At 42.0% G+C, this 25,177-nt stretch overlaps 1 protein-coding gene across 1 annotated transcript in view; it reads right to left on the minus strand.

The window, feature by feature from the left end:
• The window catches only part of RTEL1 (regulator of telomere elongation helicase 1), a 68,217-nt gene that overhangs the window by 35,120 nt on the left and 7,920 nt on the right, over positions 1-25,177 (minus strand). The window contains 14 exon segments of the mRNA XM_033153805.1: positions 704-789; positions 1,231-1,271; positions 2,658-2,771; positions 5,795-5,927; positions 8,982-9,063; positions 11,165-11,230; positions 14,210-14,265; positions 15,063-15,160; positions 16,398-16,476; positions 17,312-17,350; positions 18,028-18,181; positions 18,842-18,907; positions 20,401-20,485; positions 22,991-23,066. Coding sequence (XP_033009696.1) covers positions 704-789; positions 1,231-1,271; positions 2,658-2,771; positions 5,795-5,927; positions 8,982-9,063; positions 11,165-11,230; positions 14,210-14,265; positions 15,063-15,160; positions 16,398-16,476; positions 17,312-17,350; positions 18,028-18,181; positions 18,842-18,907; positions 20,401-20,485; positions 22,991-23,066 — 1,175 coding nt within the window.

The following is a 25,177-nucleotide window of genomic DNA, read 5'->3' on the forward strand; positions in this document are numbered from 1 at the left end:
ATAAAAGCAGGTGTGCAATCACCTAAGACACACACACACACACCCGCCTCCACACCAAAACCGGACAAAGGTTTCATGACTGTTAGCACCAGACAACAAGCTCTGATTCTTTGGATAAGCAAGCAAGAACCCTGGGGCATGTTTCCAACATGTGGGTATTTTTGAAACTCAAGGTTTCCTAAAGTAAACAAGAAATAATAGTCTCTTGCTTTATTCCAATGCCACAAGCCAGAAAGTTTTAAATTAAAATTATTGCAAATCATTGCACTAATTTGAATCAAGCCAGAACATGAAGGAGAAGCGATAGCTGTTGGAACTTGTAAGGTTAATGCCATCTCAATTGTGTTTAATGTCCTCTGGTGAACAAGTTACTTTGCCTAACTCCTCACTGTATAGAATCTGATCGTACAGCTTCAGATCAGATGGAGAAGATGCTCAGGCTGCCAATAGTTACAGCTGTTAAGCCATGTCACCACTCAACTCCTTTTTGGCAACAATGCGGTGACAGCAGTTAATGAAGACTGAGCTGAAGACTGTGCGGAGGAACCTTATTATTTCCTTACCATCTGTCAAAACTGTGCACAAATCCACTCAACTCAAACACTAATATTGTTTGTATAGGTTCTCGTTAATGACTAGCAGCGTGAGCAATGCATATTGCTTAATGTCGCTTTATAGGACTGAAAAGGCCATGGAAACCTACTCTCCAATATTCCAGGCTTTTATCCATGACAGGATATGAAGGGAAGAAAACAAGCAGCCCATGTGGTGTGATTCGAACGAGATTACCTGCCAAAACAAAACAAACAAATATTAAGACCAAGTTCACCCTGACTTCAGTATCATTTTTTTAATTACCGTACTTTTTTACCGACTATATTTCCCCCCAATTTTTTTAATTTTAAAATTGGGGGTCGTTTTATACACGGAATGTTTAAAAATATTTATTTCTTAATTTTGGGCTCAAAAAAAGGGGGTTGTCTTCTACATGGGGGTGTCTTATAGATGGAAAAATATGGTAATTTTTTATTTGCATTTTATTTGATTGGCAGCAGCTCTTCAAGGGTGGAGTCAGGGACACATTTCCACCCCCCAAAAGTATTTAACGCCTCAGATGGTGGGAGACACGATGGGTGTAGCAGCTACATTGCTTGGCTAAGTGCAGAGCGTTGATTTAAAACCTGGATCGGCTGCTGTGTGGATTGGAGCAGAAGGTCTTCTGGGTCTTACCTATTGTTCTCCCAAGAGATGACAGACACTCTGATGAAAATCTGCAAATACAACAACTACCTGTCAACACCCAGCCTCTACATGTTGGAAAGTAAAGACTGCCTGGTGCCCCCACAGTCATCACCAAAGGAATACAACGAACCATTTGTCACCCTTAAGACATGACTATCACTCTCTCCTTTCCCTTATTGACTGATTCACTGAAAAAACAGGTCCCTGTAATTTATTGGAATGTATCTAGTCATATTAGCCAAAGAATCATCTACAGAAGTTATAAAAGTTTAAATAGCTGAGGCATTAACAGTGTCGGCACTAGAAAATAATAGTGGGGGGGGGGGGACAGAAGAGGCAAAGTATATTTCTAGGTGAGCATGTTGTGCCACTCATGTTAAGATCACTGAAAAAAATTAAGAGGATATGTTAATGGAAGTCCAGCAAATGTGGGGAGGGAATCTCTTTGTTTGCAGAAGGGTGCTTGCCTTCCCTGCTCCGCCCCCCCATGCTTCCCATGGTCATTAAACTAACAAAAAGGGGTGGGTGTGGTTGAAATGAGTGCAGTGCCCAGTTTAGCCTTCCTCAGAAATCATGCTTATTGTCCTACATGGAGTGGACTCTTATCTCTGGCCACAGAGAGTCATATGATGAAGTTCTAACTCTGAAACAGAAACTTCTCACAAGTTTCCTCTACTGTCTGGCTCTTTTGTTTTTGCCTCCCACACCTTCCTCTCTGAATTAGAGGTGACTGATCCAGAAAGAGAGATCTTGGGCTCATTGTGGATATCTTGATGAAAATATTGACCCAGCGTGTCACAGCTGTGAAAAATGTGAACCCCATATTAGGGGTTATTAGGAAAGGGAATGAAACAAAAACTCCCAATATCATTATGCCATTGTACAAATCTGGTGCAATCACACTTGGAATACCTGGCACAGGTCTAGTTGCTGGATCTAAAAAATTGTATTTTAGAGTAAAAGAAAACTGTGCTTTGTTCCACAACAGAAAATGAAAATATTAACTGTTTTCCCTTTGCATGTGAAGGAGTGAAGAGAGGGATTCAAATTCAAGTCTCACTATAACACATTCTCATACTCAAAACAAAAAGAAATAAAAAAATTCCTTCCAGTAGCACCTTAGAGACCAACTTAGTTGAACAAACTTAGTTGGTCTCTAAGGTGCTACTGGAAGGATTTATTTTATTTATTTATTTATTTTTTTGACTATGGCAGACCAACACAGCTACCTACCTGTAACATTCTCATGCGTAAAACATTTTCGGTTATGTATGAATTTTGGGCTCTGTATTCCCAAAAATCACAAATACAATTTTTCTGCAGAGAATTTGTGCCGAGCGCTTGTGCAGTAAATTGATGCAGTACCCAAGTCAAAACAACAAGATTATTAAACTGGAAGGAAGGAACCCGATTACCTTTTCTCATAGGTGGAGCTCAGCAAACCACCATCAGGTCCTTTAGGGATTACCCCCACCCAAATCTGGTGTTTATCGATAACGTGTGGGTTTTCCAAACAAACTGGGAAGGGACTAAAGGAAAACAGAAAGACAGTCAGACTTCACCAACCTGTCAGCTACAGACTTTATAGCTTAGCTTAATCCTGAGCAACAGGACCATTGTATGATGCCAGTTAGGATGTCAACCATTTGTAGGCAATTGGTAACTTACATTGGAGCAATTTGTGCTACATTAAATAGATGCACATTAACTCCTATTCCTTCCAGCAGTCAGGAACCATCTTGGTTGTTCAACGAATTCTATCCATGGTAGGAGGACACCAACTTAATCCTATCTCCAAGCACACAGGCTTCACACTTGACAATCAATTTTCCTATTCAGAGAATGATACTCTGGGCTTCTTGCCTCCAGGAACAGAGTCTCTCCCAACACGGTGGGAGACAGACAGACAGAGTTAATCATATAATGATGGGGGAATTCCATTATCTGCATTCCTCTTCGGTTGGAAGAAGAACCAGGCTCCCATCCACAGTTTGCACATTAGGTCACTTACCATGCATAGACCTTCCAGGCTGATATAATGACCTTTTATGAGGAGTTTTATGTTCTGGTTTCCCCAGGGATCATGCGACTTTGATTATTAGTATAACAACCTCCCTCCAGTTTCCCTCCTTTTCTTTGTTTTTGGTCTGTGATAAAGCTCTAAAATCTGAAAGATGATAACAGGAAAGACAAAAGAATGAAGAAAACTCAGCAATGCCACGTGAAGAGGAAATGTAAAGCTGTGATAAGCCTACCTGGCTCTGCTGCTGTTTAGAAAGGAAAGTTTCCCTGTTAGCTGAAATAGAAAAGGAGGCGCTAAACTTATCGTGTCCTTTGATGGCCTCTGGTGGTCAGAGGAAACACTGCAGCCTAACTCTTTGAGAAACGTAGTTGCCAGACTTTTTCAGAGACAGGACCCAACTATGCATTTGGGGACCCATTTCTTTACCGTGTACTTTATGGCAGCAATGCTGCTGTTGTGACCTGCCTTAGATCAGGCTGGGGCTTGATAGAGGGTCCTGATCCAGCAGTTGAAAACTGGTGCTCTAGTGAATATGGCTGCTGCTCCAACTGTGGAGGTGGGGGAAAGGGTGCTGGGGTTGGAGCAGTGGACTTCAGGGGAGGCCTGTGAAGTGAGGGGCCTGCTGGCTGCCAAATCCTCATGCAGCCTCCTATGCTCTTCTAACCCCAAGCCTGGTGGCCAAGAGAGATTCTACATGGGGAGAATTCATGGCTGAAAGCACTTGGGTCTACCAACACTGCCTGCTGCAACCCCAGCTCTGACACAGGCCCCATGGTTGAGGTGTTTTGACCGGGTGACCGAATAGCAACCTTTCACCGAGTAGGGGCCTCACTGGGTCCTGCTTTTGCCGGTCTGGCTATGGGACAATCTGGAAGGCACTTGTCTTCATCGTCCCACTTTTCAGACTGAGAACTACGCGTATCTTTGCCTGCAGGCACCATAGCAGCAAAGGAGAGGGGATATAACTAAGTGGGGAAAGGTAAGGATTTTTTTCACACACACAAAAATATGTAGAGAACACTCAAGGAGCAAGTAACTGAGTAAGAGGTGGAGTCAAAAATGGAAGCACAATCCAGAAATAGAGAGAGGAGGTCATACACAGGTTAGAGGCAGGGACAAAAAACTGGAGAGAGGTTGTTATGTTGATCATCAAAGTCACATGGTCGCTGTGTGGCCTGGGCAAATGAACCCTTCCTGCGGATGTGTCACATGTCAGCAAGCCAGAGGATATTTTAAAGTCTCCCTAACTGCAAAGGTCAGGGGCCCCCAAACTAAGGCCTGGGGGCCAGATGCGGCCCAATCACCTTCTAAATGCGGCCCGCGGACGGGCCGGGAATCAGCGTGTTTTTACATGAGTAAAATGTGCCCTTTTATTTAAAATGCATCTCTGGGTTATTTGTGGGGCCTGCCTGGTGTTTTTACATGAGTAGAATGTGTGCTTTTATTTAAAATGCATCTCTGGGTTATTTGTGAGGCATAGGAATTCGTTCATATATTTGCTTCAAAATATAGTCCAGCCCCCCACAACGTCTGAGGGACAGTGGACCGGCCCCCTGCTGAAAAAGTTTGCTGACCACTGGTATAGGTCCTTTGAAAAAAGTAGTCCAGTCAGCTAAAACAAGTTACTGGTAGAAACAGGGATGCCACAAAATAATGAGGTAGAGTATGTGCACATAAAATACACAACACTGAAGAGGCAAGCCTAAGGAAAAAGGTGCATTTAGCAAACAGGCAGAAATTTAAAGAACGAGTCCTCTAGCCTCAGGCACCTGAGCACCTCAGGTGGCGCAATGGGCCAGTGTGCCTGGCTGTTAACCAGAAGGTTGGTGGTTTGAGCTGTGGGCAGGAGAATACGCAAGAAGCAAAAAACTGAGAAAGTCAGGGTCCCTTCCAGCTCTTATGATCTGGTTGGTCACTGTGGGCTAATCTATCGCACAACAGCATCTAAAACTGAACATCTGTTAATATGAACATAAATAGCGGTCCAGTATATAATTAATAATTGCCTCAAAGTAAGTAAACTAAAAAGAGAAAAAAACTTTTATTTCTTCAGTAAATTTTTTGGGCATCTCTCTGCCATACTTTTAGGACCCACCTTATTTCTGTGATTGTAGGTTGTTTTAAGATTAACATTGTGTTTTACTTGCTGTAACCTGCCCTGGGATAATAGGGTGGAGAGTGAGCAATCAATTATCATCATCATCATCATCCTCAGATCACAATTAAATGGCAAATTAATAAATTCAAGAGGCAGGTTTAAACTGGCGCCAATTTCCAAATTATTTAGAGGGAGGACTTTTCCCATGGCATTTCCACATGTGCTGAAACTGACCTCCAAGAACAGCTAATCGCTGGTGTGCTCAGGGCTCATTTGCATCACAGGAAATGTGCAGTGATGTTTCTTCAAATACCTTGTCAAAAGCATCCCACACATAAGAAATAAAGGCACCGCCCTTGAACCCGAAAATCCCGTACTTGTTCCTCAACTCAAGCTGCCTTTTGTCATAGGAACAACAGAAAGAGACTCACATCTGCATTTCCATAGTAAAAGATGACAGTGGAGCGAGTGTCCCGCTAGTGAGAATGATTGTTCGAACATCCTGACGAACTAACTCATGCATGCTGTATCCAGGACTGAAACACCAATAGCTCAAGACCTTTCCTGTATCAAACAAAACACCAAGGCAAAACGTTAAAGAGGTATTCACTGTGGCTTGAGCAAAGACGCGTAAGTTACTGCAAGCAGATAAAGCGGCCCACTTGTAAGCAACCACGGGCCTTGAACTAATTACCATCTTCTCAGACAACCTTAATGAACAACATTAAGAAATTGTGAGTTCAAAAACACTTTTACAGAAGTTATTAATTTTTAAAAAATTCCCTAAAACATGTAAACACTATTAAAAGGACTTGTAATCAAGATCCTTTGAGTGGTCATTTGTAAAGAGCAGTACTGTATCTGATAAACGCCCCTAGAGCCTTGGAAGATGTTTTCAAGTAGAAAGGCAACTTTATTCTAGTGTCTTGTGCAGAACTGGTTTCCCTTCTAATGGAGAAGAGAAGTTAGGTAGAGCAAGTTATTGACTGATATAAAACACGTCTATCTTAGGAAGGAAAGCAGTATCTGAGTGTACCTCAATATTTTATCATTGCAGAACTGCATAGATACAAGGAGAGTCAGATCTGAGTGCAGACAGCTCACCATATCGCCTCCAGAAAAACTGTTCTGAAGGATGAACACATTGACTAGAAGTAGCCATTGGCTGACTTGGGACAAAATAAAAAAAATCCATGCAGCTATGTATTCTATCACTGGCAGGTAGCACTTTCAAAAAGTGCTAAGCTGTAGGGCATGAGAAGATAGAGAAATGCTGAGATGGTTGAACAATGGGCTCTAAGAAATGAATTCAACAAACCTACAGATTTTATGCATGACACAGTTGGCTGTCAGGGGTGAAAATCATGAAGAAGTGTGCATGCACACGAAAGCTCATACCAAGAACAAACTTAATTGGTCTCTAAGGTGCTACTGGAAGGATTTTTTTAAAAAAAATTTTGACTATGGCAGACCAACACGGCTACCTACCTGTAATCAGAGAACCTCTTTCACTTTGCTCTGTATGATTTTTACATGGAAGGGAGGAGAGGATATCAAGTTTGGGAAGGTGACCATTTAGGTTGGCACTTCACTCGGTATCACATTTCTGACACAAAAGAAAGTAGAGACAGAGCATGGAACAAGCAAAGGAATTGCAAGATTTGTATCTGTAGGCAATGCCATTGTCACCTTCAATTCTCAAATTTGTCTTATAAACGCTTCAGATTTTTTCTTTGTTTTCTGTACTATTCACCACATTTCTAAACAAGGAAAATGTGTACTGGTCCTAGACTGTTTGCAAGAGTTTCTGGCACTAAAGAACAAGGACATGCTATGAACAGTAAGAAGTACTTGAAGTAAACCTACAGTAAACAATAGTTTTCCCCACTCAGAATTGGTATGTGTAATATAAATACAATTTACCAAATTACTTACGACAACAACTGTGGGGAAAAAATATTTATATGGGAACATACCTTTATAATGGCATCAGCATCATTAGAGGCGAAAGGTCAAATGAATTCATTTTTGCTCTTTAGAACACACCAAGTTTGGCTATTGTAATGTGAGATATGCACACACCCTTTGCTCCTGTACACCTCCTTTCATTCAAGCTGCAAACAAATCAGTACTTAATTCTAATTTAGGGATGGGAAATATGTAGCCTTTCAGATGCTATTAGACTCCAACCCCCACCATCCCTTGCTGATATGGCCAGTGAACAAGGATGATGGGAGTTGTAGTCCAGCAACATCTGGAGGGCCACAGGTTCCCCACCCCTGCTCTCATTTAAGCATTGATTCCCATTTTGTCCAAAGCAGGGGAACCATGGTTGCAAACTTCAGAACAAGCCAGAATATTAAGCCACAGTTTGAAGTCAGTTCATTCCAAAGATAGCAGCAAAACGGGAAAATATGTTTACTCTGAGGTTTCCTGATTTAATGACAACTTGTGGCAAAGAGGGAGGTAAGGAGTCCGTGTGTGCAGTCAAAAGGCTGATACATATCATCTGGGGAATGAAAATGGAAGATACTGGTCCTCCTAGCTTCATTCTGTTGTAAGAATTTTAAGGTATTTTATTTATATATAATTGTTATTAATGTACCAAAACAAATAAGGCCACATGTCTGGAAAACAGCACAGGAAGAAAGGCCTCACTCCATTTTTGACTCCCAACTGACCAAGTATTTCTTTGTCTCAGGAAACAAAAGGGGGGTTGTCCCTCCAGCTACTCAGCAGCCCTCTGCCTGAGTGATAATCTCTGGCATCCTGATACCTGAGTGCCAGACAAAAGGGTGTGATTAACTTGGCTGGGAAATAGGGAAATGTAAATATCTTTTGTTTCACTTAATGGGTTTTTGGTGGAGGGCAAGAGGAGACATGGGGGGCAGGGTCCAAGATGTTCAGATCACTGCTACCAGACCCTCCCAATTTGTGATGTAATTCTAATGTATGGAGGGGTGGTCTTGAGCTGGAGGGGGGCAATTTCAAAAGTCTATATAGGAGCTTGCGCAAATTTGTTGGGGTCTTTTGCTTGCAAGACACCCTGCTGCAGCAGTTTCTAATAAAGGGCTATCGCCTTGCTTTGGGAGATTCCGTATCATCTCTATTTATTCATAAGTGCTCCTGAGAGGAGGGGAGCCCTACTAAGGCTCTCCCCCGGGTTCGTGGACTCCCTTCTGGGGTTGAACCTAATTTTTATAACAATTCCTATGTCTAAAACTCCCAGTCCTTGACTACCTAACCCACTTGGTCATGTTACAGGTAGGTAGCTGTGTTGGTCTGCCATAGTCAAAACAAAACAAAAAATTCCTTCCATTAGCACCATAGAGACCAACTAAGTTTGTTCTTGGTAAGAGCTTTCATGTGCATGCCCCCTCAGTTCTTCCCAAAATCAACAGCAAAGCATCAATTCCTTACAACACAACATTAAATTTTGGAAGCGCAATTTCACAGTGCAATGACAAAACTACGCAATGGTTTCACAAAAGCGGACTAGAAAATGTCCAGACCAAATGAGATTATAGATTGCTGTCATGGCACACACAGCTGCCTCCAGTTCTAATTTAAGTGGGCTGAAGGATTTACATGATCTAAGCAACGTAACAGCATTGTCACCTTGTTTTTTAGTTGCTGACGAGTTCCACAGGTCTGTCCTCTGCTTCTTTTTATGATTACTTGCATCTAGATGGATGTGGACCTAAGAAGCAGAATCAATAAATATGAAGTAAAAGAACAGGACGTCTATGCTACTTGCATCACCACAATTGTGTTTGTAATGGAGCAAGGAACAGAACCAGCTTTTACTAGCAGGCAACATGTTGTAAGTGGGCCTATGCAGTTTGAACAAGGTACTGAGTAAATTCTGAGGAGGTGTTAACTTACTCTTTTACAGTATCTTACAACTGAAAAGGTATAAAGTCACTAATTATACAGGGGTCAGCAAACTTTTTCAGCAGGGGGCCGGTCTACTGTCCCTCAGACCTTGTAGGGGGCTGGAGTATTTTTTTGGGAGGGGGATGCACAAATTGCTATGCCTCACAAATAACCCAGAGATGCATTCTTTTATATATTTGAACATGGCTATCATATCACCCCTTAACCTTCTCTTCTCCAGGCTAAACATACCCAGCTCCCTAAGCCGTTCCTCATAAGGCATCGTTTCCAGGCCTTTGACCATTTTGGTTGCCCTCCTCTGGACATGTTCCAGCTTGTCAGTATCCTTCTTGAACTGTGGTGCCCAGAACTGGACACAGTATTCCAGGTGAGGTCTGAATACAGTGGTGCTGTAAGGACGTTCAGTGGTTGCTCATGAGTAAAAGCCAAACGCAGAACTTCTAAACTAAGTTCTTTATTGTGCACAGCTATATACAGTGGAGCTAAAATCAAATGTCCATCTCAATCATCTGCAGAGCCCTGGAATGAGGACTTCCGACTCTTCGTCCAGCAAAACAGGCGCACAATTCTAAACCCACGCCTCCCTCTTCCAAGTCCTTCCTGCCTCCTATCTCGGAGCGTGGGAACCTGACCCCGTTCCCAGCTCTCCCCACGGTGTTGAGGCTCTGTTATCCTCTCAAGAGCCCCTGCACCGCCTTCCTGCCTCTGCTCCTCCCTCCTCGCTAGAGGAATGATCACTTCCTGTGCTGACTGGGGAGGAGGAGCTGGAAAGCAGCTTGGGGGTTTCTCTGTACCGTAGATGCTCCCGTGACCCTTCCAGCCTCGGGGAGGGGGGTTTTCTGACAGGTACTATTACTTCCCTTGATCTAGATGCTATACTCCTATGGATGCAGCCCAGAGTTGCATTGGCTTTTTAAGCTGCTGCATTACACTGTTGACTCATGTCAAGTTTGTGATCTACCAAGACTCCTAGATCCTTTTCACATGTACTGCTCTCAAGCCAGGTGCCACCAGTGCTGTCAAGTATCCCGTTTCCCCCGGGATTCTCCCTTATTTCAAGCAGTTTCCAGCTGCTCTCCCTTATTTTTTATTTCCCTTAAATTTCCCGTTTTTAATGGAAGCAGCTCCTCCCCTGCTGGCCAGGAAGACCTTGCCTACTTGGAGAGAAAAGCCTCAGCCCTCAAAGCAAGTGGGAGCCGTTTCCCGTGCTTACGGGGGGGGGGTATTCCTCCCCCTGCATCAGCCCCTATCTGTTGCCACCGAGCCCCTCAGCCGGCCAATAGGGTTAGCTGGCAGGCGGAGCCTGGCTGCCTTTGAGCAGCTGCTGCTTCCTGTCCTGTTTTGATGGGATCAGACAAGAAGACGATGGGGCTCCATCGCGCGGAGCACATGGCTGCCCTCCTCTTTGCTCCGCTCCGAGCCTGAGCCCGCTTGGAGTTTACATTGCTGCTCCGCCCACTTTTGCTTCTGGCTCCGCCCACCACTGACATGTGACTGTCCCCGGGATAGGTGAGACTGCTGATCCCTTATTTTCAAATCCGAAACTTGACAGCTATGGGTGTCACCCATCCTGTATTTATGCCTTTCATATTTTTTTTGCCCAAGTGTAGTACTTTGCATTTCTCCCTGTTAAAATTAATCTTGTTTGCTCTGGCCCAGTTCTCTAATCTGTTAAGGTCATTTTGAAGTGTGATCATTTTAGAAGGCGATTGGGCCGCATCCGGCCCCCAGGCCTTAGTTTGCCTACCCATGAATTATAGTATGGTCAGCTCATGCAGCCCTCTTTTTCCTCAAACTTAATTCAACCCTTTATTGCTAAGCCTATAAAAAACTAAAATCTTTTGACTTTTCAGCACCACAGGCAAGCTTAAGTAGGAAATCAGCCTCAAAACAGCACAACTTACCTTATAATACTTTGAAACTGGAACCCAACTAGATGTGCCTTCTGATGGACGGAAGTTAAAAACAGTCTAGGAAACAAGACGGGAGAAAATGTAAGATGGGGAGGGAAAACCCACCATGCCTTTCAAACAAGGTAAATAAGATTCAGCATGCTTCTGAATGGCTTCATCATAACAAAATAATTTCAAAATAAAAAAGGATTTTTGCTGGTTATCCCCAACACCTTTGCAAGGCTTCCAACTCTTATCACCAGGCTGAAAGCACAGGAAAGGGTAACAGCGTGCAGATCTGTGGGCATTTTAGTTCTCATTTTGCCAACGATTACTCCTAGGGTTCCACAGGGTTACTTCTGAGTAGACATAAATAGCCAATTTTCAGTTTAGGAAAAAAGGCGGCTAAGGGGGAACATGATATTGGTGTATAAGAGATGAATTGTGTATCTTATACAGCACTCGGGGGGGGGGGGAGTAAAACCATGTAACTTGCTCTCGCGGGAAGCAGTGTTGTTGGTCATCAACTTAGTTGGCTTTAAGAGAGAATTAGACAAATTCATGGAGAGGGCTATCAATGGCTTCTAGCCACGGTGGCTATGCTCTGTCTCCACGGCTGGAGGCTTAATGCTTCTGAATATCAGTTCCTGGAAACCACAGGAGACAAGAGGGCTCTTGTGCCTGGGTCCTGCTTGCTGGTTTCCCATTGAGGCATCTGGTTGGCCACTGTGAAAACATTATGCTGGATTAGATGCGCCGTAGGCCTGATCCAGCAGCCAGGCTCTTTTTGCCTTCTTATAGTATTACTAGGGGGGCATGCCCCCCCACTCACTCTGCCCTGCCCAACCTTGCCAAACCGCCTCACTCGTATATAATTTAACTGGCATATAATCATGCCTAATTCATCAAAAAATGCACTTTAAAGGTAAAGGTACCCCTGACTATTAGGTCCAGTCGCGGACGACTCTGGGGTTGCGGCGCTCATCTCGCATTACTGGCTGAGGGAGCCGGCGTACAGCTTCTCGGTCATGTGGCCAGCATGACTAAGCCGCTTCTGGCGAACCAGAGCAGCGCATGGAAATGCCGTTTACCTTCCGCTGGAGCGGTACCTATTTATCTACTTGCACTTTGACGTGCTTTCGAAATGCTAGGTGGGCAGGAGCAGGGACCGAACAATGGGAGCTCACCCCATCACGGGGATTCGAACCACCGACCTTCCGATCGGCAAGCCCTAAGCTGTGTAAACACCAATAAACATATAAAGAGATTCAATGATAATGTGATGTGTTTTATTAGAATAACTATTGCTGCCCTACTATCCAAATATCTTTAAAAAGTACTGTATTGAAGATTTTTCAGAGGATGAGATGGTTGGACAGTGTTCTCGAAGCTACTAACATGAGTTTGGCCAAACTGCGAGAGGCAGTGAAGGATAGGCGTGCCTGGCGTGCTCTGGTCCATGGGGTCACGAAGAGTCGGACATGACTGAACGGCTGAACAACAACAACAACTTTTGGGGACCCCAAATTTAGAAAATGGGCATATGCACTATTCATGTATAAGACGCCCCCAGATTTTTAAACTTATTTTAAAATTAAAAAACCTAGTCTTATACATGGAAAAGTATGATATATATATTATAGCTTGGAGAGTGATCACCCCCTAGTGGAAATTAAAACAACTACATTAGACAGCTCAAGAAGTTAATAAAAATGAATGGCCTACTACAATTCTGTTTCTAAAAAACCCCATCTAATTTCATGATTACTGGTAGCTGGGCAGGAGATACTGTTGAATGTTCTGTGGTAGGGGAAATGGCCAAGAATCACTGCTAATATTTTGGATAAAAGTTTGGATAGATTTACATCTTCTATATCATAAGGTATTAAAACAAGTTTAAGCAATCTGAAAGGATGGTACCCTGAGGAGCAAAAGGTTTCTCAGTACTCTTAAATATACTTCATGGCACTGTGGATAGAGCAAAATTAAAGCTATCAAAACTTAATCCATGTACAAAAAAATTAACTCCTTTGCATTAAGTTTATGAACAGGTTTAAAAAGTCTTAGTTCATTTCCTATAATTGCAATGGATAATCACTTGTCTGGAATCTGCAAGATTTGAATTGAAAACTTATGTGGAAATACCACACGCGAATGCATCTCCCTTTAATCTTTTCTTCTGCAGACTAAACATACCCAACCTCTTGGTTTCCTGGTCATCCTCCTCCTCTTCTCCAGCCTAAATATACCCAGATTTTTCTACTGCTTTTTTTCTCCAGACTCTCATCATCCTGGTCACCCTCACCAGCATTTTCTGTCAAGAACCCATCCAGTGCTCAAAGCAAACATAGAGGTTACTGTGTCTAAAGGATAGGATTCCCATAGGATTTGTTCTTGATCTGCAGGAAAGGTTTACACCAGGCATAGGCAAACTCGGCCCTCCAGATGTTTTGGGACTACAACTCCCATCATCCCTAGCTAATAGGACCAGTGGTCAGGGATGATGGGAGTTGTAGTCCCAAAACATCTGGGGGGCCGAGTTTGCCTATGCCTGATTTACACTGCACCAGCTCAATCTGGTCTCCTTAAATCTCTCCCAATTATATTCTAGTGAATCACAAATATGCTACAGTTTCAGACCACATCCCTTGGAACTCTCATTCCATTGTGCACAACAAATTGGCATTCAAAGCCTCTCTTCAAAGACAAAGAATACCAAGTGGAAATGACCACAGCCTTGATTGCTGCCACCATCAAGCAGAATTTCTTTCTCCTTTATCATAATAAACTTACACAGACACAACCAACCACCCTACCTTATCACAGCTTCGGACCTGAGCAGGTTGAACATGAGAGCGCAGCAGAATTCTGTAAAGTGATTTTAACCATCCTGTTCTCTAATTACCAACTTGCCCCAGGTTTACATAATGTGCATTATGAAGATATTCACAGAATGACATGAAAAGCTCACTTGGAATGTTATTACTGAATTTATAACTCTCTCCATGGTGCCTTTCAGTCTTTGAAACTACAAAAGAGGAGGCAACATATATTTACCTGAATTATGTCTGTAAATTTATGCAACCCAGCTGTATTGATGAATATGCCAGTACCTAAAAGCAGGGCAGAATATTTTAACATTTTTACATGACTTTTCTCACAATCATCAAAAATCCATTCATGAACACTGCGTTGTAAGCATGGAGGCACTGGGCAAAGATTCTGGCATCTGCTACAGTGCCCTGGCCAAAACTAATAAAATGAATTCCAATAGGGACAAATTAGGCATTAATTACTTCATGGACTCAATCTCCTTTTACTAGAAATAATTAGCCATCATGGGCAAGGGTGAATGACACAAAAGATCAGCCACAGAGCACCCTGCCTACATCCTCAGGACACATCAACTGAAACTCATCCCACGAACTTGGACATGATGGTATTCTGGTAATAGCCCCAAACACTGTTACAAATTAGGCATCAAGGTCAGAGAGGATATAACCAATTTTATTATTCTTATTTATTACATTTATTAGTCACTTTTTTCCTTTTTCACAAAAGTAAACTCAAAACAATTGACAAAAAAAATTGTACACTCAAAATGTTTAGCAAACTTATCATAAGATGCCTCTGAAGATTCTGGGATCTCTCTCCACGGACCTCTGTTGCATATTCACCACCCCGACCATACAGAATAGGTTTCATAAGTTCTTGTGTTCAATCATATTCACCAAGAATCTCTCACCTGTATTCTAGTTGTCTCCCACCTTGTTTCCTTTTCTCTAGATGTAACTATTTTCAGGTCTGCTTCCTGGGCTCATGCAATGCTGTGCACCCTCACAATATTATACTCTACTTTCAAACTTCCTCCCCACCCCCTATTTTTCCAAAGTATAATGTGTACACTTACGGCCTGCTAAATACTGCAAGATTTGTTCCAGTGACTCAAGGAGAGATGCTTGGGTTTGGGATGTGATTTGTACCTTTTCAAACAGGTCAAATATATAGCTGTAATTCAAGAAGAAACAAACAAATTACTGAGTCTTATTCTAGTAGCTAACCAAAGTACAAAATACAAGACAGTCTCGTTCCATTTCTCATTAAGGTATTCTAGGGTTCTCAGCACATATAAACATTATGTATATAGAGTTAGAACTACTCAGAATCAACCCTAGATTTCAGATAAATTCTAAAGGAACTAGGATCAAGCCTTAAGAATATTTAATCCTAGATCTGAATCAATAAAAAGGAACAGCTAGAAGGAGAATTATTGCAAAGGATGTGCAAAAATAATGTGGATGAGATTCAGCTAATGAGCCCTGACGGTACAAGCTCTGGGGAGAGTGGGAGAACCCCCAGGACAGCAGGTGGGGGAAGGAAAAGGCAGATCATTCCATCAGACAAGCAGGAAAGCTTGCACTGAAAGAACAATCTGCTTAATGCCATGTTGAATTCCTCCCAGTAAGTATGGAGAACCTATTCCGTAACAGAGAGTGGTAATCAAATATGTTTTACTTAACAGTAGTTCGAATCCCCGCAATGGGGTGAGCTCCCATTGCTTGGTCCCTCCTCCTGCCCACCTAGCAGGAACCTCCATAAACATGAGGGCTAGAAACCTTTTTTAAAAAAATAATGTCTGTTTTTGAAAATGTGAAATGCAGTGGTTTGATGGAAGTCGAGAGATTTGTTTTATTTGGTATTTGTAATCAACCCCTCCCCCAACAGTGTATCCTCTGGACCTTTTATCCTCCCAAACCAACCTGCGAGATAGAGCAGGCTAAGCAATATTTCATTAATTTATTATATTTATATCCCACCTATCATTCAAGGTGGCATAAATGGCTCGTTCATTCCCTATAATTTTAACAACCTCGTAGAATACGTTAAGCAGAGAGATAGGAGGTACCCCAAGGCCTCCAAATGAGCTTCAATGCTTACTGTCTAGCCATTATATGTACTACTTGACCTGACGGGTCACCCAGTGAGCTTCACAGTCAAGCAAGGGTTTGAACAGAGTGTCCCAGTCTGACCCTTCGTCCTGCTTCATCAAGCAACCTCTTTGCTGCTAGAATTTTCAGCAGCCACAACTGAGCTCCAGAAAACCTGGGTGACTCAGGCCCAAGATTCTCAAGGACACACCCTACACCATAAAACAAGCAAGACAGCAATTTTATGACTTTACGGGCAAGCACACGAAAATAAGTAATGCCAACTTGGCACATGCTTTGTATCTCCTGAAACATACCTTCCATCCTTAGTGAGTCCACTTCCACTTGGTGGCAGCTCGACAGCATCTATAACGTTTTCTAGCTGAAGAAGAATCTCTTGAACGCAAACAAAGGAGGAAGAGGAATGTTATGCAGCTGGCATATAACCAAATTATCCTGCTCTTCCTCCTAGGATGAGACTGCAACACGGGCACTCTCTCACTGCCTTCCCAACAAGAAAAGGGCTCCTTCTAAGTGGCACACTCCCTTAGGGTGGGGAGGTTGCAATGCCACATTTACACGACAGGCCACCTCAGTGGGCTTGTTGCTGAAAAGCAGGACACAACTTTTAAAAAGAACTAAAGCGAAGGACTTTTTCTAGGGCTGAAGCAAGATTTTCACATTTGGGGGTAATACTTTCTGAGTAAGATAAGTAGAATCCAGTCAACCAATGATCTGCCATATGCCAATATCATAAAAATGACAGGCAAATTACATTGTTTACAGGCAATTAAAATATGCAAATGAGCAGTAGCTTGCCAGCCAAATGCATAAACATGAAAAATCCTTCCATATTCAACAAGTTGTCAGCAAATTAGCTAGTATTTCTCATCCACCATGTATGTTTCTCTCAAGCCAAAGTGATTAGGAATTTGCTTCCACAAACGATATTGTGCATTCCCCTCACACACACAACCCTTAATAAATGTTCCTTTGGTCTCTTTGGATATTGCTCAAGGCATTCAGTTTTTCACATGCTACATACGTTGACAGCTCTTTCATTTATTGCACCAAAGTGGTGCATAAAGTACAAAATTTGGATTATCTATGCAATAGAGAGAGTAATCAGCTTCATGATCCTTTTGGCTAAACTGAAAGCCACCCATTGCCAAAATATATATTTTTTTAAACTTCTCTATAGACAAAATACGAATCTAATAATTGTACTTACGCTTTATCTTTGCGATGTCTTCAAGCTCCATGTTTAATCCTGTTTCAGAAAGAATTCTTATTCAGGCAGTTTCCAGAACAATATCAATGTCTCTTCCCCCCCGTCCATCCTGTATAAATCTCAATATTTAGATTGTACACTAATGTACCTTTCCAAGTGCAATGTACATGCATTGCCTGTTAAATGCTTATTGGACTTTGCACCAGATCAGTGATTGTGTATGAGTGGAAGAGAGGAGGCCAGGAAGGCTGCAAAGTATTCTGATGGCTATCCTGCAGGCTTTATGTGCTCTTCCCATTTCCCTCCTTGACCAATTCTCCAAACCAAAATCCAGAAATCCAAAGCACAAATATCAAAAGCGCCATTTAAACAATTTGCTTTTAACCCAAATTATACTGTATTTGCTTTGGCATGGAAAACATACACCCGTTTAAACAAGCTCAATGAATGCACTGAAAAAACTCTTGCAGAAGCCTCACTGGCATTAATACACAGCTGCACAAAAGATTTTCATGTTCTTGCACAAGTATCTTTCTTTCAGTGGGGTTTTCACAGAAGAGTTGCCAGCAATAATCCTAATACATCAACTGCCTAGCAACCAAAGTCCACATTATGAAGACTGATTTTGCAGAACTCAAGAGTAATTTCTGAAAGCATTCAGCCCAATGAAGTTCTTGATGCATTTTAGAAATCACTGCCCTATACAGGCAATCTACCTGAACTGGCAGGCTCCACATTGAATTCAGAGTTGATTTCATTCTGCTGAACATTTTTCACTTGTTCCTCCAGAACTATGTTAATGGCATCCACAGCTGAAGCTAAGTCATAGGGTGTCAAGTCAAACGATGCCAACTCTTCACATATCTTCTCCTACAGGTGTAGACAAAAAAACTACACTTGTAGTGTAAACTATTAACCACATCAGCTACGCACACACTTTCTGTCTTTCTGACAGGACAATTCCTGCTCTAGGAAGACAACATTATCGAAGGACCAAATGAAGAGAGTAGTTCTTTTAAAAATAACACCATTGACCTACCATCTCAGTTGCTCAATACTTATTGAGGGAAATTATTATATTTATTTATTTATTTATTTATTTATTTATTTATTTATTTATACATACCCTGCCCATCTGGCTGTGTTTCCCCAGCCACTCTGGGTGGCTTCCAACAAAATATTAAAATACAACAGTCCGTCAAACATTAAAAGCTTCCCTAAACAGGGCTGCCTTCAGATGTCTTCTAAAAGTCTGGTAGTTGTTTTTCTCTTTTGACATCTGATGGGAGGGCGTTCCGCAGGGCAGGTGCCACTACCAAGAAGGCCCTCTGCCTGGTTCCCTGTAACTTGGCTTCTCGCAGCAAGGGAACTGCCAGAAGGCCCTTGGGAGCTGGACCTCAGTGTCCGGGCAGAACGATGGGGGTGGAGACGCTCCTTAGTCACAGATTACTTGAATTCTTATATGAAAACATACCTACAAGGCTCTTTGCCTGTTAAAAATGGAGAGAAGCCAGGTGCATCTTTTCTTACCACATTGTGAGCTTCATCAAGTATCACTACAGCCCCCTTCAAGTCCAAGTTGTGAGCTCTTCGACTCTATTTTTTTTAAAAAGAGAGGGGGGAATATGTGAGGCAGGATGGCAGGGACAACTTGTTTACAACTATTTGCAACCACCCTTAAGCGTCTGCCATCACAAAGCAATCTATCAAGGCATGGCAGCTGCACATGGCCCAATGAAAGCCGTGCAACCTGATCCTGTAAAACAGGGGTTGTCAACCTGCTCCCTACCACCCACTAGTGGGCGTTTCAGGATTCTAGGTGGGCAGTAGGGGTTCCAAGGCACAAGCTGAATCCTCCTTCCATTGAGCACTGGTGGGCAGTAAGGAAATTTTACTATGAAGAAAGATGCATTAGTGGGCGGTAGGTATAAAAAGGTTGACTACCCCTGCTGTAAAAGTCCATTTCAATGGCACTCACACAGGTGCTCCATGCGAACCTATTATTTATTAAATATTTTATATGATGCCTGTTTTGCAGGCATCTAAAGGTGGTGCACAACATCAAAAAAACATTACAGCAAGTACAATCAAAACCAGTAAAATACAGTAAGGCAATCCATATAAATATCCTTTAAAACCCCACAACAAGCAGAAAGTTGTGTGTGGGTGTATCTGTTGCACACACGTGTTTGAGGAACAGTTAATGCCAATAAACCAAAGCAACATGTCATTTTGTTTCTTCAGTGCACAATTCAAGAAGAAAACAGCTTTGTCAGCACATCAGAAACCTCTATTATTCAATCAACCTCATAACTAGAAAATGATCCATAAATCTGCATTGCTACAATCCCAAAATGGTGACCTGTACTGGGATTTCATTATTATCCACACTTCACCATGAGATCCCAGCACAGGTCACTCGAATCCTGGTAACCTGCAGTAATGATTAAAGAAAAGGGTTTTAGCTTTCAAAAGAAGGGGGTAGGGGAGAATAAAAGCTACAGAAGCAGTTTTTTTTTCTAAAAGCAGAGCTCAGAGAGGCTTCTAATACTCAGTAGATGGTACCATATTCAAGGTGGATCAAAGACCATGTGGCTCTAACTTGCATGTTGCACCACCACGAAACAAGCCTTGTTAGTCAGTACAGGGAGATATGCAAAGACGATCTTAAAAGGCTCCTGTGACTTGAATTAGTTATACAGAAGGGAGAAATTTCGCCGGGAAAGTTTCTATGACGGAAATAAAGAAAAGCAACTGAAGTTCTCCCTTGTATGCCTAGCCCAGCAGGGAAGCTCAACAAACCAAACAATATTCAGCATATTTGGAAGGATGGAAGAAAGTGAGAAATGCTACATGATGACCTCCAACAAAACTATCCCCCTTTCTAAGAAGGAAATATGTTAAAATAAAAGAAACGCAAATTAATGTTTTGGATTTAATCATCATGTATAGATATATATTTCTGCCTTATGTGATAAGCATTTAGCATCTGTTATGAGTTCATTAAGCAATTTACTGGCATATCCACTAAAATCCTCTTAAAATATTCAGTAAAACTGACTTCAATTTAAAAATAATACCCCACATACCTTTGGGTCCAGTAAATAGTTATAAGGCATAAAAATGATGTCTGCCTGCTGCTTCAAACTCCGAGAAAGATAGTAAGGGCAAACTCTGTTTAAAGAGAGAGGGAGGGAAATGTACACAGTGCTACAAGACGACCAACATGCTTTCCGCAGTCATTTATTGTGATTCTCAGGGGTTTCTTGTCAGCGTCTTAATGGGCTAGTCTTAAAGGCAGATGGTCTAGTGGGTTTACCGTATTTTCCGGCGTATAAGACAACTGGGCATATAAGACGACCTTGAAATTTCCAGTTAAAATACAGAGTTTGAGATATACTCAACCGCAGATTCTCCACCCGGCGTATAAGACGACCCCTGACTTTTGAGTAGATTTTCCTGGATTAAAAAGTAGTCTTATACGCCAGAATATACAGTACATGGGCCCATCTCCTCTCTCATTTGATAAAAGTGAATGCTGGGAATAAATCCTTGACCCTGCAAATGCAGTGAGATAAAAGAAGGTGGTGGTGTAGAGGCTGCTAGTAAGCTTAGCATTTAAGGCAGGCATAGGCAAACTCGGCCCTCCAGATGTTTTGGGACTACAATTCCCATCATCCCTGACCACTGGTCCTGTTAGCTAAGGATGATGGGAGTTGCAGTCCCAAAACATCTGGAGGGCCAAGTTTGCCTATGCCTGATTTAAGGCATTCAACTTTTTTCAGTGACATAGTCCAGCTCCATGGGCCTTCTGGTGGTTCCCTTCCTGCGAGAAGGGAGGTTACAGAGAACCAGGCAGAGGAACTTCTCGGTAGTGGCGCCCACCCTGTGGAACACCCTCCCATCAGATGTCAAGGAAATAAACAACTATCTGGCTTTTAGAAGACATCTGAAGGCAGCCATGTTCAGGGAGGTTTTTAATGTTTGGTGTTTTATTGTGCTTTTAATTCTGTTGGGAGCTGCCCAGAGTGGCTGGGGTATAAATAATAAATAATTTATTATTATTATTATTATTATTATTATTATTATTATTATTATTATTATTAACCAGGGCTTCAACCAAGGAAATAAACTGTAAAAGAAAGAAGGAACCTTGATAAAGCATTACACAAAGGGGGGTGCTTATCATGTAGTCATTTTCAATCACAGCTTTATAGCCCATTAAGCAAATATCTGTTTACTTAATTAGATGTGTCATGGGGCTTATGTTTAAAAAGATGGATTGTTCATGATTTAGAAAGTATAGAAAAGGGGGATTTGGAATTATCTCCCACCTGATGAGCTTATCACTGTATGAACATCAGCTACAGTGGTATAGATCCAACAGCACTCGTTTGATAATTAGTCATAGATGTCTTGGTATTTACATAAACTTGCACTGGAGATTTTGAATTCCCTAGCCAAAGGAATGCAATTCAGTCTCTAATCTTTCTATGACTAAATGAAGCAGTAATTTCATATAACAGTGGGTTTTTCTTTTTCCATGCCATTCTTTAATAAATTTCTAAATTCTGCAAAATACAGGTTGTATTTATGATTGATTAATGCTCCTTTGGGAGGTAGGGCAAGATATAAATTTCACCAACAAATAAAACATTTGGGTTGACTCTTTGTGCAATAGAGAGTCAAGTATGTAGATATAAGTGAATGCAGCCAGCTCTTTCTATTAATAGAAATATCATACAACAACTTGCATGGCATGGTGCTGGAAGGTGTGAGCAACAAATGACAATGTCCCCAATTCAAATCTCAGCCTAGTCATGAACTCATTGGGCGTTATTAAATCAAACCACTACATCTGAGTCTAAGCCTATCCCCATGTTCACAGGTTTGTTGTATGGATTACCAACACAGAATATATGAAATTGTCTGAGCACTTCATATTTAAAGAGCATTTTCCTAATATACTAGAAATAAATTCCTATATTTCCCTATATACATGCACATATACATTTCCTATATACAAATACATGCACCTATTTATTGTGCACAACGACTGAATTTTGAAAAAGACTGTCAAAACTGAATCCTTTCCTCATTTCAGTTCAGCACTAATGCAATTATCTATTGAGAATATGCCACTACTATTATTAATAATTGCTTATTAATGACATTTCTATACTGTCCTTCATCTGAAGGTCTCAGGGTGGTTCAGAACATAAAAATACAAAATAATAATAATAATAATAATAATAATAATTTATTTGTACCCTACCCATCTGGCTGGGTTTCCCCAGCCACTCTGGGCGGCTTCCAACAGATATTAGGATACATTAAAAGAACACAAAATTCATAAAACAAAAATAAACCAATAACCCCCCTCCCACAAACTCATTTAAAAGGCCATAGAATGTTAATCAGCCAAGGACCGGGTTATAGAGAAACAGTTTTGCCTGGCACCTAAAATATGCAATGAAGGCTGCAGGCAACTTTCCTGGGGAGAGAATTCAACAAAAGGGGAGCCACTGCAGAAAAGGCTCCTTCTCATGTTGCCACCCTCTGGATTTCTCATGAAGGAAGCACATGAACACGGGCCTCAGATGATGAACATAGATAGGGTCCGTGTTGGTTCATATGGGGAGAGGCATAAAGTAAGAGAAAGTGCAGAGGAATTGTGACCTGTGCTTGTTCCCACTTTTAACCAGGTCTTCAATATCCAAGATGGTGCTGATCAGGTCTTTTTCAGTGCTCTTCTCTATAGAAAAGAAAAGAGGAGTTAGCATATTCCAGCAGATCCCAGGCTGGCTCATCTATTCCCGGCTCCTTGAACATCCCATTTTGGGCCTGCCCACCCATTCAGCAGGTAGCATGCCGAGTTCCACACTAGCATCACTCCACAGCTGGGTGGCCAGAAGGGCTGGGCAAAGGACACCTCTGCCCAATTCCCAATTCCCAGACACCCCTGCCCAATCCCCCAGATTGTAGCCTTAGGTGGTCAGGGTTATGGAAAGCAGGTCCTATTAAGAAAGTCTGAAAGACTCCTCCTACACCAAACACTCTTCTCAGTGAGGAATGCTATGTCATCCTGGAGGCCCCTTCATCATCGCAGGGGGGCTCTGGAATGATATCCTATTTTCCACTAGAAGCAGTGCCTAGCTGAGCAGAAGAGAAAGGGTGGTGCCCTTGGGGGTTGAATAGAAGATTAGATGACATAGCGGCAATGCCCAATTAATCAGGCCTAAAATTTTAATTGAGTTCTACCATTTTAATTTATTCATTTGATGAATCAATTAATACTGCAGCCCTAAAACAAGCAAACCTGCAAGTCCTTCCCCCCCTTTTAATTTAAAAAAACCTGCCTGTGATGGGACAAAACATGGATTCATGACATCAGAGGCACCAGCTAATTTGTGTAGTGCACAGCTGGCTTCTGCTGCAACCTGGCAAAAAGCAGAAGCATTTCCCCTGAGCTCTACTTGTGAACAAAATGTAGTGAGTATGATTCCACGATGACCCTGCTGCTTAAATTATATACTTTCATGTGCACCCTTAATTATCATTTTCTGGGTGCAACCACCCAACACTGCTGCTAAGCAACCTCTGCCCATTTTCCGCACAGATCACATTTAAAATCAATGCAGGTTGCGAGTCAACAGCACTTGATGGATTGCTCCTTCTATCTTTAACTTACATGATTATATGAACATAAGAGCCTGCTGCTTCCACATTCCAGGAAAGGTTCCAAAAACATCTGAACATCTGTTGATTTAGTTCTTAATTATGTTTCTCATAAGACACCACATTACATGCAGATGACACACTTTGCAAGCTATGCTCATGGATGGCACCATACCTCTCCCCCCAATTGTGTGTGTGTGTGTGTGTGTGAAAGAGAGAGGGGGGAGAGTGTTTTACTTTAACCTGAAATTATTGCCACTTTCTATGGTCCCCAAATTCTGGACTCTTAGTATTCCTTATACAGGGAGGCAGCCTTTTACCTTTCTTGGCCTTATTGCCTCTGACTGTGCAAGCAGGTCACTTCACATATAGCTGAATGTGCGTGGTATAATAGTCAGTGGCTTTCTAAAACCAGTTGACTACCTAGAGCTTCCAGCATATATAAAAACATAGTAAAACATTAAATCTTAAAAAGCTTCCCTATACAGGGCTGCCTTCAGATGTCTCATGAACATAATATAGTTACTCATCTCCTTGACATCTGATGGGAGATGGGCGCCATCACCAAGAAGGCCCTTTGCCTGGTTCCCCCAGCTTTACTTCTTGGAAGCTATCTTTCAAGTGAAGGTTATATACTGAATAAGAATTGAATGTGAGACTTTCTGACAGGATCAGAACTTCAAAAACCTTTGGGATAATGGTACCTCATTGCACAGCTACTTTTTAGTAATATAGCATGCTGCCTTATACGGAGTCAGATCTTTGGTTCATCTATTTCAGTATCATCCACATTGACTGGCAGTGGCTCACAGGGTTTCAGAGGAGACTTTCCCAGCCCCATCTCCTTGGAATTGCTAGGAATTAAACTTTGGACCTTCCGCATGTAAATGATGTACTTTCCCACTGAGCTTCAGCCCTTCTGCATCCTATATTAAAACAGTACTATGTTTGAGAAGACTCGCTTTAGATACTGCAGCACCTGCATAACTGAATTCTTGTGGACTAGCGCTATGGTGGCATGGTGAGTGCTTTTCAGTAGTGTTCCTTCCTCAATGTAAGGATGGGGAACCTCAGACCCAGGGCTGAAATGCAGCCTTCTGTAAGTGATTCTATTCACCCTTGGGACTTTTCCCACATGTCCTCACCAAGTTAATTCACTCATTAGTGCTGGTCTGCACTCTCCTTGTG

This window comes from Lacerta agilis, chromosome 6 (assembly GCF_009819535.1).
Source record: "Lacerta agilis isolate rLacAgi1 chromosome 6, rLacAgi1.pri, whole genome shotgun sequence".
Classification (NCBI taxonomy): Eukaryota; Metazoa; Chordata; class Lepidosauria; order Squamata; family Lacertidae; genus Lacerta; species Lacerta agilis.